Here is an 18125-nt window from a genome sequence, read left to right on the forward strand (position 1 = left end):
CTTGTAATGGGTGTTATTTGTTGCACCGAATAAATAACGGAGGCCGTTGTACTTTTATTTATCACGTATGATAAATAACACCTAAAGTCTTAATTGGGTCTTTCGTCCTTAATTAGCTAAAATTATGCTTCAGAGATCAAAGCAGAAATTTTTGATGTCCTAAATGTAACAAAAATTGGTCATTTGATCTCATTTTTTTTCTTACTGAAAAAAAGCCAGAAACACCCCCAAAAGTACTGGCGAAATGCAATGCACGGAGGCAGCATTCATATAAAGTGCTTTATAATGTGTGGAAGCTTTCACACTTATTTATTTTTACGATTTTCATCCAAAATTGCACTCAAACGACGAAAAAGATCCAGTTTCATAGCAAAGGTTCTACGCAAAGGTTCTACAGTATGGCTTCTTCTGGACACATACTGTGCAGCGAAGCAGAAGAGCGGATAGGCCGCCGTGTGTCCTCTCGCATCGGAGTGATGCTAGTAGCAGATTCTGAAAATCACCATTTTCATTAGGAAAAAGGATGAAGGAAGAAACCATTGTAAACACTCGAGTGCAAGGCTTCAATAGACACCTGCTTCAAAAAGGGTCAGCGGTGGGAGGATGCTGTGTGTGAACAGGTCTACAGGTGAGTATGACCACAAATTGTGGTAATGCACTTATATTTAGTATGATTTACTGTGCTATTCATTCATTACTAACCCATCAAAGTGACCAGCCACACGTTTCAATATTAGTACCCTTAACCCGTTAAGTGCTGCCGTCGGTCGTTAATCGTTCGGAGCACTACCTGGCTGGTGCTGCGCACGTTCAAAGGCCGACGCAGCCCCGCCTGTTCTTTAAAACGGCCGCACTGCCATGAAAAAACTGCAGCGATTAACGGGTTAAAAACAGTTTCCATTTTAGAGGTTTTGTCTTTGAATTTTGGGACATGGAGATGTTGTTTCAGCAGAGGCCATGTAGCATGCAGCTCTATAGGGGCTGCATTGAAGAAGGCTTGTGTGCTCCGGCCACCCTCCACTATCCGCTTACCCGCACATATATCGCCGGCAGGGCCGATATTCTATGATGGGCGCACTCCCCCTGTTTAGGCCACGGCACTCCTTTAGGCAGGTGCATCGGGCACAAACAGGAACGAATAGCCCTATTTCAATCGATTCATTGCCTTCCGGCAAAGCAGCAAACTCGCAGCTGCCCTGGTGTAATCGAATTCAGTGAATTCCAGAGGGACTGCTTACAAGCCGCACAGTGTTTCACAGTGCAGGTGACAGCCCTATGCACTTTAAAGGGGAAGCACAGAAACCTCCCTGCCGCTGGATGCAGTGAGTGACTGTACCCACCCGCAAGGGGATGTCTGGGGTGAGGGGGTCCTTGGGAACCTGTTTCACCCTTCCCGTTGCTGACCCCAGGTAGCACACTATCAATGCACCACCTTTTTGTGGCACCTGTCAATGCGCCTCCTAAGGCCCTACTTGCCTCTGTGCCCATGTTTATAATTGGGAGCAGGTGCAGAGGCAAAGTGATTCCCTCACTTGTGTGGTGCCAAGCCGCATACAAACGAGGGAAGACCCTCTGCAGATAGCACTGGCATTACTTGTGCACCAGCGCTCTAAGTATTACAGAAGGGGCCGCACAAGCATCGGCAAACCCGTCTGTAATACATAGTACCCAGAGGGCGCTCAAAGTGGGTGCACACGTCTGCTGAGCTCCTGGTGAACTATGCATTATAACGGCCCCTGATCACTGGAAGCCACGCCTATTCTGGGCACAACTGGTCTGCTTAGAAGTGGATGGCAATGGCTTCACACAACAGCTCATGGTTTTGACTATATGTTGTCTATATCTGAAAGACCACTCCTGTTTCCTAACTTTGAAAATCAAACGTTACAGCCTATGTACTCCAGTTGAACATTCCAAACCTGTCTTCATGAACCTTCCACATCACACACAAAATGCAACAAACTATCTAATGGTCAGACCTGAACAACTATGAAGTGGGTCAACTGGTACTCGTCAAGTACAAGTGTGCCTGTTGACCTGGTGTTCAGCTCAGATTATTGTGTTCTTTAGATAGTCATTGATATAGGGTGCAGGGGTAAGAGGGACCACAGTTCATGCAAAGGTGATGCTGTGTATTGAATCCTTCACTGACCACAAGTTAATCTTATGATGAATGCCTCCTCTTTGTCCTTCTGCAGATGGCCTGGTGGACTGCATGGATCCAGATTGCTGCCTGCAACCCCTGTGCCACATCAACCACCTGTGCCTGGGCTCGCCGGACCCCCTGGACATCATACAGGAGACTCAAGCACCCGTGTCTCAGCAGAACCTGCACTCCTTCTACAACCGGATCAAATTCCTCGTCGGCAAGGACAGCACACACGTCATTCCAGGAGACAACCCCTTCGATGGCGGGTAAGTGAATGTTCGGAGATAGCCCTATGCCGCACGCCTGTCCGATATTAAACCTTCGCAGCGCATTTGTGAGCCTTGCATTGTACGCCAGGAAATTCTAATAGGGACTGGCAGAAGGGCATAGGAGACAGGGGATAAGTCGGTATCGGTAGTCCCAAGTGCCAGCGCGCGGGAAATTGAGATCCGCAGAAATGTATGAATTTTTATGACCTGCTTGGTGTCACTGAAGGACTTTCTCGTGGTAAATCATCCGAAGACTGGGATGTTATTCCATAGAGAGATGTTTCTGAGCTATCCTATTAATATGACTTCGTTCACGCTTTCCCGTGTCGCACGATGTTGTTAGCGAAACACGATAGAGACCTTGTTCTACTTGGATACGCTTACCTTTGTAGACCTTAATTTTTCTTGACCTTCACGAACATGTATTTTTAGTGCTGCACTATTTTTATGGAAATACATCGACATAGCATAATTTCTGATATTTACCTTCTGCAGCCGGTAGCTCTTGCAATGCCACTTAATAGTACTTTGTAACATTGGTTCTATTAAGAGCCTTTTTCATAGAGAGAGATTTTAAAACTCTTTTGTAGGCTTTCCTTTTGAAGTAAAAGCAAACAAGAGTCATACTTGAGAGGGTAGGCATAAAACACAGTTTTTTTTAAAAGGCAGATCTTCAAAGCTACTATCCAGGTCCTACAAGGTCTGCTAGTTTCCCCCCATTTGTATAATATGTAGCTGTGTGAAGAGGTTTTGAAATAAACTTGGATTTTATATAGTGTTTAATGATGGAATGATGTTCAATTTACTGAACTTGGAAGGATGGGAAACTGGGTCAGCCTTGATTGACTTGTGACTCATGACCGTTTGATAATCACAATTCTCTGTGGTGAGCATTTAACCCCGAATTATCCTCCCTGTATTTAAATGGAGTCATTAAACCCACATAAATTGCAGTAACAGAAAATTATCCCCAATCCAGGAGGGGCCTAGTGTATCTACCATTTCCAGGATATCTGGACCACTGCAAGTATCCTTAAAGTATTGCTCTAGGGCAGCACAAATCCAAATCTCAATTCTGAAAGGAGCTCTTTTGATAGCTACAGGATTATGTATTGCGTATGTATTACGTATTCAGCATGCCGGGTTACATAACGTATGCAGGAATGTTTACATAGATGGAGAAAAGGGTTTTAGAGCATACCTTGGGTGGAGGGAGCAGGGCGCAGTCGACTATGACCGGAAGGCCGACAATAAAGAGGGGGAACATTGGATCACTCTTATAGGGTCGGTAGAATTTGAGACGTAGACGCCGATTGTTCCACAGTCGTACCCAATTTGAAGAGAATGACATATTCTGTGTGAGTTCTTTGTACACTTGTGTGTTTTTTGCATCTGAAGTCTCACAAGCAAAAAAATTGTAGTTGCCAATGGGAACATGGGCTCGCTTGATAAGTTTTCTTGTTAATTTGTGTTCGGGGCTTTGTACAACACACAGCATGGATTGAAAAGCCTGCATCCTGGAAGGGTGATGTGTTCCATTTTACCTCGAGTCATGGTCAAGTAGGCCACATCTTGTAATTTCGACATTTATTGGTGCTATTTTGGTGGTGTCTGGGAGGTCAACCAGAATGTGTTACCTCGAGAAGGTTGAACTGGGACCAAGCCTCTCTGGGACATCTTCTTTACATGTTCCTTGACTGAATTGCTGATGTCGATGTAAGGTACACAGGACTTTGCACAGGTAGAAAGAGACCTGGTGAGAACACATGCATACCCTGAGATTACCACGTACCACAGTTAACGCGAACCAACCAACACTTTTTCGGTTGGGCTTAAGGTAAACCTTGCACATTCGGGTTAATTATGTTAAGGTGCGACTTCATTCTTATGTCTGTTGCCTTTTTCCAAAATTTCAGCTGTCCGAAAATCTTTGTGTGAAGCCTGGAGTTCTGTCGGATCAGGTTGGCATGGCAACGGCACTATTCTCCAAGGAAGAAAATTTATGGGGAAAATCAAATGTTCACATTTTCTTGAACAGTGCTGGCTGCAAGCAGAACTTGGCCACAAGTGGAGTAAATAAGACTAACTAGGGGTAAAAATTCAGAAGGACTCCAAAATATCACGTCTTCCAAGATGGGGCCACTATTTACACATGAATCTTACAATCCTAAACTGTGGGTACTGGCAAATGGTTTCACCTAAGGTGACATCAAAATGTTAATTAATTTAAAATGAACGTTCAAACCCCTATTGACACAACATTCTTTCCTCTAACACCAGCTTGGAAGCAACTTTTGAAAGCGCATCCCCTCGCGCGTCGGCGAGGCTTTTGTTCGCGGGAGATGCTCTATGTACTCAGAGCTTCCTCAGGGCATCTAAAGGCTTTACATTATTGTAATGAGCAATGATGCGCTCCGATAGCCCCGCAAATACAACAATCTGTATGTTCTCAGGAGCCAGCCTCTTGTTAATTGGCGTGCTTGTTACGCGCCGCTATCTGGGGCTCTAACGAGACATAGACAGAGGTGAGCTTGATGCAGGTGACACTCGGAATGAAAAGAAGCCACTTTCGGAAGAGTGAGAGCTGCATCTATGGGCTTCCTTGGTTATTTCTGTATCCTAGACCAGGTTTCGCCAAAGTCGGTCCGGAGGGCCGGATCCATGCCAGATTTTTAGCATATCCCCATTTAGATAAATGTCTAGGCTAGGCTGTCCGTGGCTTAGGGGGATGAACTGGTGTTCTCCGGAGGCCAAACATTGCCGTTCCCCAGGTGGCCGTGAATGGCCAAGAAAGGGAAAAAGAGCTTGTAATAATATCTCCAAATGTAGATGGGGATGTGAGCTATTGGTTCACTAATCAGCTCTGGCACCAGATTACCTGAATTGTAACCACCACTTTCACAATTAACTTTAGTGAATCATTTTAATAAAATCACCATAGCATCAGGTGTCTCAGGGAGAACTTAAAGGTTGGTAAAAAAAATCTTCCTAAATCTGATTATTACGTTTTGTATTAACACTGCATAATGACAATGAACGTATCCATGCTGCCACATAAAAACCACACGCTTACACGAGAAGGGGTTTATGTAGGTAGACTGCCTGGAAATCATGCGTTGCTGCTTAAATAATTGTATGGAACTTCATAGGAGCACGCAGAGCCTAATTTGCAAAAAAAAGTAAGTGCCAGGGCCCTCGTCAGGAGGCCACAGCAGCTTGCGCCACCCATTGCCCCTGCCAGCGCTCCCAATGACAGTAACAACAGAACTACTAACCAGCACACCCCTGCAAGTGTGACATTTCAGACTATTCCAGGCCCCCAAAGCTATAAGAATGGCTTGGGCGGCAGGTATTATGATCATTTTTAATGTATATTATATGAATAATAAACTGTTGCTGTGCTCCTCTCTAAATTAGACTGACAGCGCCACCATGTGGCAGATTGTCATAAGTGCTGGTTTTAACAATTAAGTGCTGGTGCTGAGCACCAGAACCACTGGCTCGAATTAAGCACTGAAAACATGGGCATTGTTTTTCAAGTCCAGTTTGCTCACAAAGGCTTAATAAGTAGGTCTGATGTCTAAGATAGTGATTCCTTGATCATTTACTAGAGGAAAGGCTACTCCACCTTTACCATCTGCTCAGCTTGTCGAAAGGCTGTCTCACGTTTTTGTCTAGATTAGTTGTTCCATCATTAATAGAATTTAAAGTTTTGTGTACGATACCTTAAAATCCATTTGAAATTGTAGATTAATTTGAAAAATAGTGACTAGAAGTTGGTGATATTATTGGCCATAAGAAAGTCAAGTAACTAAGCGTCAAAGTCGCATATCGTGACACGTTACTACCTGGCCATGTTACACCAGATCCAGGGTTTTCCAGTAAAGTTTTACTGCCATTAGCACTTCATATCACTAAACCTCTGCTGTATCTCTGCTCTCTGGTCTGATGGTCATAACCTTATTTTAAAAAGATGAATATTGGGAGATCCTTTAGAGGCGTAATGGGCACAGAAGCCTGGATTTTGGGGAACGCACCCACAGGTCACACGGAAAAAATACCTGAGAATATCTGTGGGTAAAATGCCTTGTAAGTCTACGGGGGTGGAGCCTCAATAACTTTGCGTAATAAATAGAGGTGGGCGGGCCACTGAAAGCTCAAGCCTGGCTCCTGCTCAGCTCGAGGGAGTTGGAGCCTCGACCCCTTAATGAGCCGAGCTTTCATATGGCTTCCGCCTGCCAACCTCACTGAAGTGGTAAAAGCAAAGTATTAACATTTAAGTTAAAAAGGAAAGGCAAATAGATACCCATTTAGTGCAGGTTTGTACAAATTAAAACCACAAAACCTCGATTAATCACGGCTTCCCCCATGAATCAAATTATGTGACCCTAGGCTAATATTTTATTTTATCGATGCTCCCTTTTCTTCTCTGTCACATATTGAAATATGTGAGGTCAGAACACCAGCTATCACTTTCTTTCTGGTCTCTGTGCCCCCCACCCCCATGCAAAGCACTACACCACGTGACCATTCATTTCTTGGTTTGGGCTTGAGGGTCAGATGTTCTAAATTGAACAGGGAAAAACAAAAACGCAAACTTTGGAATGTTGAAGTAGAAGGTCTGTAGCAATCGTTATTGGCCCTATGTCGCACTCCCAAGATTCAATCTTCTAAGTAGAACCCTGGGTGCGCGTGGAAAGGCCACAGACTGGTGGAAGATGATTAATGACTGGTAAGGGCTAGATCTCCAATATTTCAATGCTTCCTCTATCTGTTGTTTCCCCATGTTGTGTTGGCACTCTGAGCTTAAGGGTGCTACGTTGTCACAACGTTATACACGGTTGTTCAAGACACTCTTTTTACAACTTGGGCAGTGGGCATTTAATGAGCACAGTAGCCCTTGGCAGCAGTCAATAATGCTTATATTAAACCTGCTGCACAGTGCACTTGTCCCTAGTGGGTGAAGCATGAAACGCATATACCTGTAGTTGCTGGTAGCCTTCGGCCTACCTACCCAGAGCAGTGCTTTATTTGTAAAGTGCCGAGCCCTGACCAGGAGGTCACTGCAACTTGCATCACCCTTGTCATCGCTACCAAAACAACTACTAACCATCTCTCTCGTCTGCAAGTGCGGCAGTTCAAATTATTCCAATTCCCCAAAGCTAAAGGAATGGCAGGGGAGGAACGTATTAGTAATTGTTAATGTATATTGTATTCATAAACAACCGTTGCTTTGCTCATCTCTAATAGATGAGCAGCGCCACCATGTGGCAGACTGTCCTAAGTGCGTTGACAATTAAGTGCCTGTGCTGAGCACAGGAAACCACTGGCTCAAATTAAGCACTAACCTAGAGGTCCTACTGGCTGCAGAGCTCATCCCACACAGAATGGCACCAGGGGCTGTCGCGATGAAGAACGAACAGATGGAGGTCGACACTGGCTCACCTTGGAAATAAAGTATTCTGGAGTTACTCAAACACTCTGTCAGAGGAAGCAGAGGTGACAAGCCACCTCATCAATGCAAGAAAGGCAACTAAGGAGCAATGGATAAATTGCTTTCTTGGATGAGGTAAAAGGCCCTGGCGCGTGCGAAATACCAGCAGCGACATACTGTTCACGTTTGCTGGGAGGAGGGAACCTGCTTGCATTGAAATCAGCGTTGATGAGGCTAAATTAATTTCTGAATGCCCACGAAGGTCTGCCAGGTCCTTTTGATGAACAGATTGTAAACACTTGGCTGCTTCCTATTCATCCTGTCTATTGATTTTCCAAGCTAGCAGCTCTCCCGCTGTTTGCTGTGGGTCTGGCCGCCTCTGCTTCACTGCCTTCTGCAGGCTGAACAGGACCCCAGGAAGGCCTAGCTTTAATGAATCACTTCATACTGGGAGGGTTCCTTTTTAGGTCTGGCTTCATAACGCTGCTGTCTGTCGGCCTATTGTTACCAGTTCTTTGAAATATACCGGGGTTAGCCTTTTCTCCGCCCAGAGGAGTATTTTTCTACCACCTCATGCTGTTCCATTTTCATTCCACCTCCTATGGAATGCGGTCATTGCAATGCACGAGGGACTGTTTTACATCTCAGAAGTACACCGAAGCATCACCCATTAAATTCTTTATCTCATAGATGCATTGTATACAGAAATCAATTGTGTTTGCCTGGCAGCTTCACTGCAGCAGGATTTAAAAAATATTTTAGTCAGAACTTTGCCAGTGCTCGTTCTAATAGTGCTCAAAAGTGTGGCCAAAAATGAACCATAAGGAAATTGAGGTTAGCCCAAGATCACACAGTGTGACTAAGTGGTGAAGCTGTGATTCTAACTCTGGTTACCACTTCTGCAAGCAGTGTAACCGATGGACCCCATCTTGTCTGTTTTTTTTTTACTTGGCTCTTGCGAGAGTGGATCCCTTTGTGTTCGTCTCCGCTTGGATATGCTTTGAGAACTTGTGTGGCGGCACTCTCCTGTGACTGCTAGGCACCCCTATCAGATTTCGATATGTGGAGGGCAGGCTCTGTTACCTGACATGTATTGGATGCGCTCCCAGCGGGGAGGTCCAAAAAGGGTCCGTGGGAGCGCAATCCTCTCGACGCTATGTCAGTCTGTGACTTGATCCTGACAGAACCTGCTGTGGTTGGTGATACATGTGTCTGTAATTCTAGCCTCCTAAGGCATGCCCTGCCTCCCTCTGAGTGCATGTGTATGCTTTTCACTGCTAAGCATCTCAGAGGCATGCTGTGCTGGGATCCCTTCGGATGACGCATAAGAAGGTGGTGATGGATGGAAACCAAACCTAGCCTTTGGGAGGGTGGGTGGTGAGCGCAACACCGCAGAGCTCAAAGAGCAGGTTTTATTTTATTTGATATGTTTGGCGTGTCCTTGACCCAGCTCTAAGGCGCAGCCAAGCTTTTTATTGTATCAGGAACATCTCAAATATTTAGTTAATTTACCAGTGGCTAAAATATATTCAAGCATTCCACCCATCACTGTTTTGTATATAAACTATAACATCCTAGAAATAAAAGTTAAAACAGTAATTAAAAAAAAAATCCTTTTCATAAAAAGCCTTCAAATTCAAAAAGTTTATTAGATCTATTTTGTCTCCTCACTAAGAAAGCAATTTACAAATCAAAGGTAATACTTATCTCTATAATCTATGTAAATATAGATTTTAATAAGCTGGGGACAGCTGCTTGGATAACTTTAAGCTGTTCCGTTACAACTTTTCTCTATAGCGCTTCATGCTGCAATTATGCCATTTCTAAGTGCTGTACATATTATATGTTATGGTTAGTCAGTTGTCATAGTTGGCAGGGTATACCCAGACTTGGGTCCCTTGCTCACTTTGCCACTTGATTCAAGCTGGCCTGGCTGATGAGGGGTGTTACCTCAAAAATGGTCCCAGGATGCTTGTTTCCAGTTCAGGGAAGACCTGGCTTGGCAGTTCAGGCTAGACTGTTCCCATGAGGCACAGGGTCAAGACTAATTTGCATATGGCTGGGTCTGAACTGAGGTGAGCGAAAGAACGATGATGGATTCAACCCAGATCTGTGACTGAGGGTGGGTGTCATAAAAGTTTCAGCAGTCCGTCCAGCATCTCCTTTTGTTTGCCCCAAATTGGCAGGGTATACCCAGACATGGGTCCCTTGCTCACTTTGCCACTTGATTCAAGCTGGCCTGGCTGATGAGGGGTCTTGCCTCAAAAATGGTCCCATGATGCTTGTTTACAGTTCAGGGAAGACCTGGCTTGGCAGTTCAGGCTAGACTGTTCCCATGAGGCACAAAGTCAAGACTAATTTGCATATGGCTGGGTCTGAACTGAGGTGAGCAAAAGAATGATGATGGATTCAACCCAGATCTGTGACTGGGGGTGAGTGTCATAAAAGTTTCAGCAGTCCGTCCAGCATCTCCTTTTGTTTGCTTTGTTTGCCCCAAATTGGCAGGGTATACCCAGACGTGGGTCCCTTGCTCACTTTGCCACTGGATTCAAGCTAGCCTGGCTGATGAGGGGTGTTACCCCGAAACCGGTCCCAGGATGCTTGTTTCTGGATCAGGGAAGACCTGGCTTGGCAGTTCGAGCTGGACTGTTCCCATGAGGCACAGGGTTAAGACCGATTTCCATATGGCTGGGTCTGAACTCGGGTGACAAAGTGAGCTAAAGAACGATGATGGATTCAAACCAGATCTGTGACTGGGGGTGAGTGTCTGAAAAGTTTCAGCACTCCATCCATCATCTCTTTGTGTTTGGTCAGTTAATGGCACCTGTTTTATACTGCGCTGTAAAATGGCAGCATCCTTCAGAGAGTACAGTCAGGCCGAGCGGTGTGAGTGAGCAACAAGGTCAACAGAGGGGTGCACAACCAACTCTGTGAGATTGGGGCCAAATCAAATGTACATAGTCCGAGCCCCCACTAAGTGCTTACGTCTACCTGGGTCTGGGCCTGACCACCTAACTGGACACCAGGAAAACTTGGAGCAGCAGACGGATTTCACAACTAATAGGGTTAAAATGTCTTCCGCACACCAAGCCAAGGGGAACAGTGCACCCTTTTTTTAAGGCCTATATGATTTGCTGCTGCAGTGAAATAAGGCTCCCAGTAAGTGCAGCACTCCAGGTGTATTCAGGTTGTTCACAAGTGTCTCTGCAGAACTGCCTGTAAAACCTATGCTGGTTAGCCTAGAAATATGAAACAATGTGATGAAAAATTAATTGTTCTGGTTTTGTGCGGCGGTGGCTCTGAAGCCTCTCAAGGAAGGATGAAGTCCACTCGCCATGCCCAGTGACCTGTGGAGTCTGTATCGAAGCTTTTTCCAGGGCTGCTTTTAGCAATAACCCGCATTGTCAAAGGCTTGTAATGCACGCGCTCTAATCGAATGAGTAGCCACTGGTCACCAAATCTTAAAGGGGCCATCTAGTGAAAGATGGCACAATATTTCTCATACCCAAGCGGACCCCAAATGAAGCAACGTTCTAGAACGACTTTCGTTATTGATTGTAAGGGCCAAATTATGCGGTAGGGTTGAGTAAATTATGTGGCAAGAAATGCCAATGTATGTGGCATAATGCCGCAAATTCTGTAATGGTATTACTTCATTATGTCATCATTTTTAAACTTGGTAAGACTGTCTGGGTATTGGATGCAGCTCATTAGTACCAGTTTACTACCCGAGTATAGCAGTAAGCAACAGAAAGGTGAGCTGTCTGGCTTTGCAAAGGCCCTTCCACTGTGGAACATGTGTCACTGCATTTTAGTAACCTTTTAACTGTTTAAGCTAGGAAAAAATAATATTTGTTAAAATCTGCAACTCATGCAGCAGATGACAGATTATGTGGCAAATGCAGCAGATGTATAATCCTGCGAAAATTGCATAATTCCAGTGGGCCTTGTGATTGTTAGCGGTGCACGACTAGCGAAAAAGAAGTTATTTTTCCCTCGCGCTGGATGGCCCCTTTACAATACTTGTATACCAGGACACATCACAACCACCTGTGGTCACAGTGGACCAAAAAAAAGGTGGTTTGAGAACACGGTCTAGGGGTCGCAGTCTGGCCTCTGGCATGGACAGCCTAAGCGAAAGTCTGCAACAGCGGCCCATCATTTTAGGGTACGTGGCTTTCCACCAGTGCTGCTGGAACGCTGTTTCGAGTGGGGGGGCTGGTCAATAACCACATCTAAAGAGAGGTCCAGGGGATATTTGACAGTGTTTCTTTGAAAATACAGAAATGCTGCCAGGAGAAACAAATTGAAGACCCCCTTCACTGTTGGTTCTGATTGAAAACTTTCAAGCCCTGTGGGGGTGCTGCTGCACCTGCCGCACACCTTGTTTCCAGCTCCGCGGATTAGCACACGCCCCCTCGGTGCGGACAGCCGCCTCATCGCAGCTGCCAGCCTGTGTCGTCCAGGCCTGCTCCCGGACGTCTGTGGGTGGAAACATGATGACACTTGTTTCTGTCTGTCTGTCTGCGGGAGACTGGCCTCACCCCCCCCTTCTCTGATCCCATCCCAGCAATGAGCTTCTCTGTGTGTCTGTGCCTCACCCCCTCCCCCCACGCCTGAATAAACAGGGCCCGTCTGGGTGAAATCTGTTAACTTGTCAATTCAATTGGAAAGATGTGATTTCAGCTAAGGGAGAAATTCAATTTTGCTCAATTACCGAAAGTGCAGCCCGTGCTGGCCGGGCCCGGCGGACGGGGGGGACCACCCGGCTGTACCCCGAGAGATAATTTTATGCAAATACACTGGCAGAGGCCGAGCGCGCTGGCCCGGTGAACCTCGGCGCCATGGCTCGGTAATTGCATTCGGAGCAAGGTCTTCCGAAGGGAACGGCCTTCTAAATTAGCATTAGCCGGCTTGCGGTGCATTGTGGGTGGTTGGCCTTGCCTCCAGAAAGGACATTCTCACTCGAGAGGCCAGCTGCCGGAAGGGCACCATTAATTATTCCCACCCCAATGGGACGCGCTTGATCACCCTCGGGAGGTCCTCTTCCTGAGATGGAATCGAGGCTTGACGGTAGCCCCAGCCAGATTAAAGATTTTTTGTACTTTTTATTCAATTATTTCTGATTATGTAGCACCGCAGAGACTCCTTTGTACTGGTTTGTAGGGCACGTTTAACTTGACAATGTAGCTTCTCTTTCGCGTGTTAGGGAGGCTACGCCTTGGGTCCTATAGCGGGCAGCCATCTGTCCGCCATCTTGAAATGGTGTCTCCAGGTGTAACGACGTGTGAGGAAAAAAAGGAGAGAGACCCCTTGATACAGCCAAGGGAGTAGGGTGCTCTTTGACAAGTAGAAAACAAATATTCCCTTTTTTTGTTGTTGCAAAAACCCAATAACATGGACAAGCTCAACTCACAACTGAGTCATACCTTTACATATGTTCTTTAAAAGACATTTACTGTCTAAATATTGTCTCTCTCTCTTTTTTTATATTGTGTTATCTCTGGTAATTTCATTGTTATGTTGTATCATTTCATCATACTATGTGTATCTTGTGTTTTTTTAATTAATTGTTTTGTATGAATTCTGATACTTATAGGATGTGAAATGTAACTTTTAATACAACTTTATATAAAGGCTTTTTTTAATTAAACAAAAATTGTGACAATCTCTGGAGAGTCATTAGATATATCACTGCATTGATGTAAAGGTATGACTCAGTTGTGAGTTGAGCTTGTCCATGTTATTGGGTTTTTGCATAAAATGAATGGAATATTTGTTTTCGACTTGTCCAGGTGTAACAAAGACAGGCACCGGCAGGTAAAAAGGCGAGGTGCTCTGAATGCAGTGTGTTTCATGTTGGCATGCTTGACGGCACATATCGCGTGCTCATCCAGTGTGTTGCAGCGCACACTGTACACGCAGGTGTTCATCGAACCAGCAGTGTGTGCCATTTAGGGGCATAGCTGTAATATGTGCAGTGGTACAGAGGCATGAGGGGGCCTACTGCACCCGAAGAATGACTTTTTACCACCCAACCAAAGACCATTTTTTCTTGCTTGCTGAGGGCTCAGGGCACCCTTGTTAGGCATCTGATGGCATAGTCAATTTTACAACTTTATGTGCACAGGCCGTGGTGCCATTGGGTAAAGTGGCCTTGATCACTACTGCCCCAACATAGCACTTCCATCATGATCTTTATTCAACCATTCAGCCACCAGGATGGGAGAAGGTACAGCCGTGCATCCTGGAAATGTGCTATAAAAATAGCCTCTTTTAATCGCACACTTAATCAATCCTGCCCTCTTCGGCCTTGGGCAGCCAAAGGAACTTATGCATGGGGGAATTACGTGATTTGTCTAAAATCACACAGAGAGTCATACAAGGAAGAGCAGAACTTAGGTCACCTGGCTCCAAAATCTGCCTCCTGGTCACTAGCCTAAGTAGGTTGAGCCCACGTTCAGTAGATTAGATATTAGGTCCAGGTCACCGTTTAAACCCCGAATAATAATAATAATAATAATAATCCACATTTGTAACGCGCACAATCACCCGTTAGGGTCTCTAGGCGCTGGGGGCCGTATCACACCCCGGTTTGAACCCCACTAATAGTATTACCAAGGGGCAGCTCACTTTGCAATGTCCCTTCCATCAGAGGTTGTTTTCATGAGTGTCGATGGATGGCGAGCATCCTTGTCTCATCCTCAGTGCTACCAGCGCCTTCTCTGACGAGTCTGGTCTTCAAGGCAGTGAAGATGTCGAACATTCATTTCTTGCGGCGCATTGACTCACAAGTGAGAGGGACGCCTCCTAACTAATAGCCTTCAATTTAATAACTATGGATTTTCCTTTAATGCGCTCCCTTAGTGCGCGGTTGTGTCAAAGGTGATGGAACTCGATAGCTCCTGTGGAAGGACATTGCCATGAAGAATGGACGGAGGCTGGGCAGGCATATCAATAAAGGGACTTGCGCTCTGATCCATCGCCTGCCGAATGTGCAACTGAGAGCTGATCAGCACATGAGGTTATTAAAGAACACCTCATCGGAGTGTCTAAGTCAGTGTTGCTTACAGGCAGAGCAGGAACTTTCCTCCAACGCATAACATCACATTTGAATTCCCATTGCAACACCTATAGGAAATGAATTAAGAATACATTGGATCACAAATTAGAAATTGGTGAGAACAGACTGTGTTAAGAAGGTCCCAGGTGCCCAGTTGAGCTTACACTGCAGATCTACTGGTGCTCGGATGCTTCAGCGCGGTGATACCTGATCAGGGAATCCGAGCTTCCCGCTTAGAAGCGCACACAGATGCGTGCTTACTCCACGGATACCCAGAGTGTAGCATATTGCGGAACAGATGTTCAGCTCAGTTTCAGCTGGATACCATTTGTAGAGGGTGGTTACCCCTTTTCCCCCGTGACTCTTGAGGCATAATCTGAGTAGGTCTCATTAAACATATATTTTTCACTCTGCTTGTGTGAATGCCAGCGGGCACCCCCGCTGTGAGCCGGGGCGTCGTACAGAAACTTGTCCACGACAGACAGACGTGGAGGTCCTTTGTTGCTGGCCTACATACCAGTCGGCATAACGGGCAGTAAGTAAACAAGCCTTCCTAGCGCGAAAGGGCCTACCACATTATACAACCAGGGCCCGTGTTACAGAAGTGCCCCGGGGGCACTACAGGCGTATGCGCACACTTTGTGTGCCCCCGGGGCGATGTAGTATTACAGAAGGGGCCGCAGACGTGTGTGCATTATCAAGCGAGGAGGTTTCCTCGTCCGTCTGGAGGAGACTGGGTGGCCCCATGCACATGAGGCAATCACTTTGTCCCCGTGCCCTCGCCGTATTACCGACGTGGACGCAGAGGCAAACATGCCTTTAGGAGGCGCACTAAATGTGCACTGCAAAAAGTTGACGCACTTTCAGTGTGCCCAAAGGCAGCCCTCTGGAGGAGAGAAAGATGGTCCAATGGACCCCAAGACGTCCCCTTGCATGCGGGTGCAGTCACGCGCTGCGCCCGCCTGCAAGTGGATCTTTCACCCTTCTTGAAAGTGCAGGCGGTTTGCCGCCTGCACCGGGAAACATGGAGCAACTTTTATACAGCTGCTCCGTATTTCACATGAAAGTGCTGCTCCGTATTTCACATGAAAGTGCTGCTCCGTATTTCACATGAAAGTGCTGCTCCGTATTTCACATGAAAGTGCTGCTCCGTATTTCACATGAAAGTGCTGCCCCATGAGTTTGCAGCTGCACTCAAGGCGGCACATTTTTTTTCTAATAGGGTGCACTTTCCCTGTTTGTACCCGGCGCACCTGCTTTAAGGTGTTCCGTAGCGCAAACAGGAAAAGTGTGTTCTATCTGTAACGGGGCCCCAGATTGTTTTCTTAATGAGTATTGGAACATGTTACTATATCTGTAACACTGTGGCTGCGTGTTTTTTTTTTAAACTGTTACTCAGGAAAAAGGAGCTAAAACTCAAATAAGTAGATAAAAGTATCCTGCCAATAAATCTACTGTTTACTAGGCAGCACATAATGCCAGTTTTAACTTTTTAGTAAAACAGCCCCAATTTTTATGTTAAAGGAACTGAGGGACAGGGAGATATTTATCTGCTCAAGATCACACTGAGCGCCGTTGGGTAAGGCAAGCGGTACAATTCAGGCTTTGATTTCAAAGGTAACATCTTGGCTGCTAGGCCACATCTCCTCCCCACCGTGATTTTTATCTGAATCAGTATGGCGTTGTGCTTTACTCTTCTATGGTTGTCTTTGCCTTGCAGTTCCTACTGTGCAAGCGTGCTTGTCTTGTGCTTCCCCACGCTGCAGCATGCACCAGGAATGCTTTCAGTTTTAGGTCTGACTTGACAGCACAGCTGCCTACAAGACCTTTTAGTGGGATCTGGCTCCATCTAGGGAGTAAAACCTTCTTACCTCATACTGTTGGCTGTTTGATGTATCATTCCACCTGCTAGTTCTTGCATCACGGGACGTGAGCTATTTTATATATAAAAAAAAACAGTTCATCACACATTAAGTTCGTTATGCATTGTATGCAGAAAGCAAACTTTTGTGTTATGTTTTTTTCACTGCAGTAGGCTTTCATTTTAGGTTTTAGTTAGGGCTCAAATTGCAAGCCTGGCGTATTGGTTTTGCCAGTGCTTGTTTTTCAGTGTTTAGGCCGAGCTCAGACCCCCTCCATTTCATAGAGCCCAGAAAGCTGCAGTGGGAGCTGCTGACCTTTGTTTCCACTTCAACGCCTCTTTGTAGAAGACCACTGACAGACAAAAGAGCACTGGCACATGAAATTGAATCTTTCGTGACCCGTGTCCCCATGTCAAAGCCCTGGAGGAACTTGTAGGAGGAGCGTGAGGTCACATTCAGGAAGGGCAAGCAAACCCCTCTGGGGATTCCAGCATTGGAGGTCTTGTTTCCATCTGAAATACAAGTAAATAGATGTTGTGAAAAGTAGGGGGTATATGTGTTGGAAGCTGAAAGTACAATAAAAACACATTGCAAGCTAAAGGGGTGTCCACCATCTGTCCAGGAGCGCCAAGCCATGTCAGATTTTCAGGGTATCCATGTTGGCGCACGTTCAAGCAAAATTAATCTCAGTAGAAATCATTTAATTGATTAGTGTTTATCCTGAAAATCAAGCTTGGATCCTGCCCTCCTATACCTACGTTGGACACCGCACTTACATTTGGCATCTGGCTCACGAGACTATATTGGTACCCCTGTCATCAGTTAGGAGCCATTATGAGAGAGCGGCCCGTTTCAGTGGAACTTTTAATCATTCGGACAAACATGGATCCCCTTCAATAAAAGTATGTTGCATTGACTGGATACAGGAAGCAGAGAGCTTTAAAAACCCCTGTGCTCCGTACTGTGTAATTCTTTTAAGAGATTGTGGCATGCAGCACAATACAGCATGTTATTTAGATTGAAAAATTAGCGCGTGAGTCTGCTTTAATGCTCCGCACCAATTATTTTCTGGCAAAATAGCACTTACTGCTCTCGCCTGAGAGCTTCCTTTGTTCCTGGGCAAAGAGCCGGTGCGGAAGGCACATGAAAAGCACTTCCCGCTTTTTTCGAGAGTGACAGGCTGGGGTGCGAAAGGACATGCTGCCCGACAGACACCTGCCAGGGCTGCACTTGTCTGTGCATCCGAAGGCTTGACGCTGCTTCCGCTGGGTGGATACAGCAGCCTGCAGCCGTCTGACCCGCTGGCCTGACCTGCGATGCTAAAAGTAGGGATCTGAGAGTCTTACTG

The 18125-nt window shown here is 45.9% G+C and overlaps 1 protein-coding gene across 1 annotated transcript in view; it reads left to right on the top strand.

Moving 5' to 3' along the window:
- The window catches only part of TENM4 (teneurin transmembrane protein 4), an 873376-nt gene that overhangs the window by 709475 nt on the left and 145776 nt on the right, over positions 1-18125 (top strand). Inside the window, exon 16 of the mRNA XM_078658490.1 lies at positions 2199-2415. Coding sequence (XP_078514616.1) covers positions 2199-2415 — 217 coding nt within the window. The remainder of the gene's footprint in view (positions 1-2198; positions 2416-18125) is intronic.

Source organism: Lissotriton helveticus, chromosome 8 (assembly GCF_964261635.1).
Source record: "Lissotriton helveticus chromosome 8, aLisHel1.1, whole genome shotgun sequence".
Classification (NCBI taxonomy): domain Eukaryota; kingdom Metazoa; phylum Chordata; class Amphibia; order Caudata; family Salamandridae; genus Lissotriton; species Lissotriton helveticus.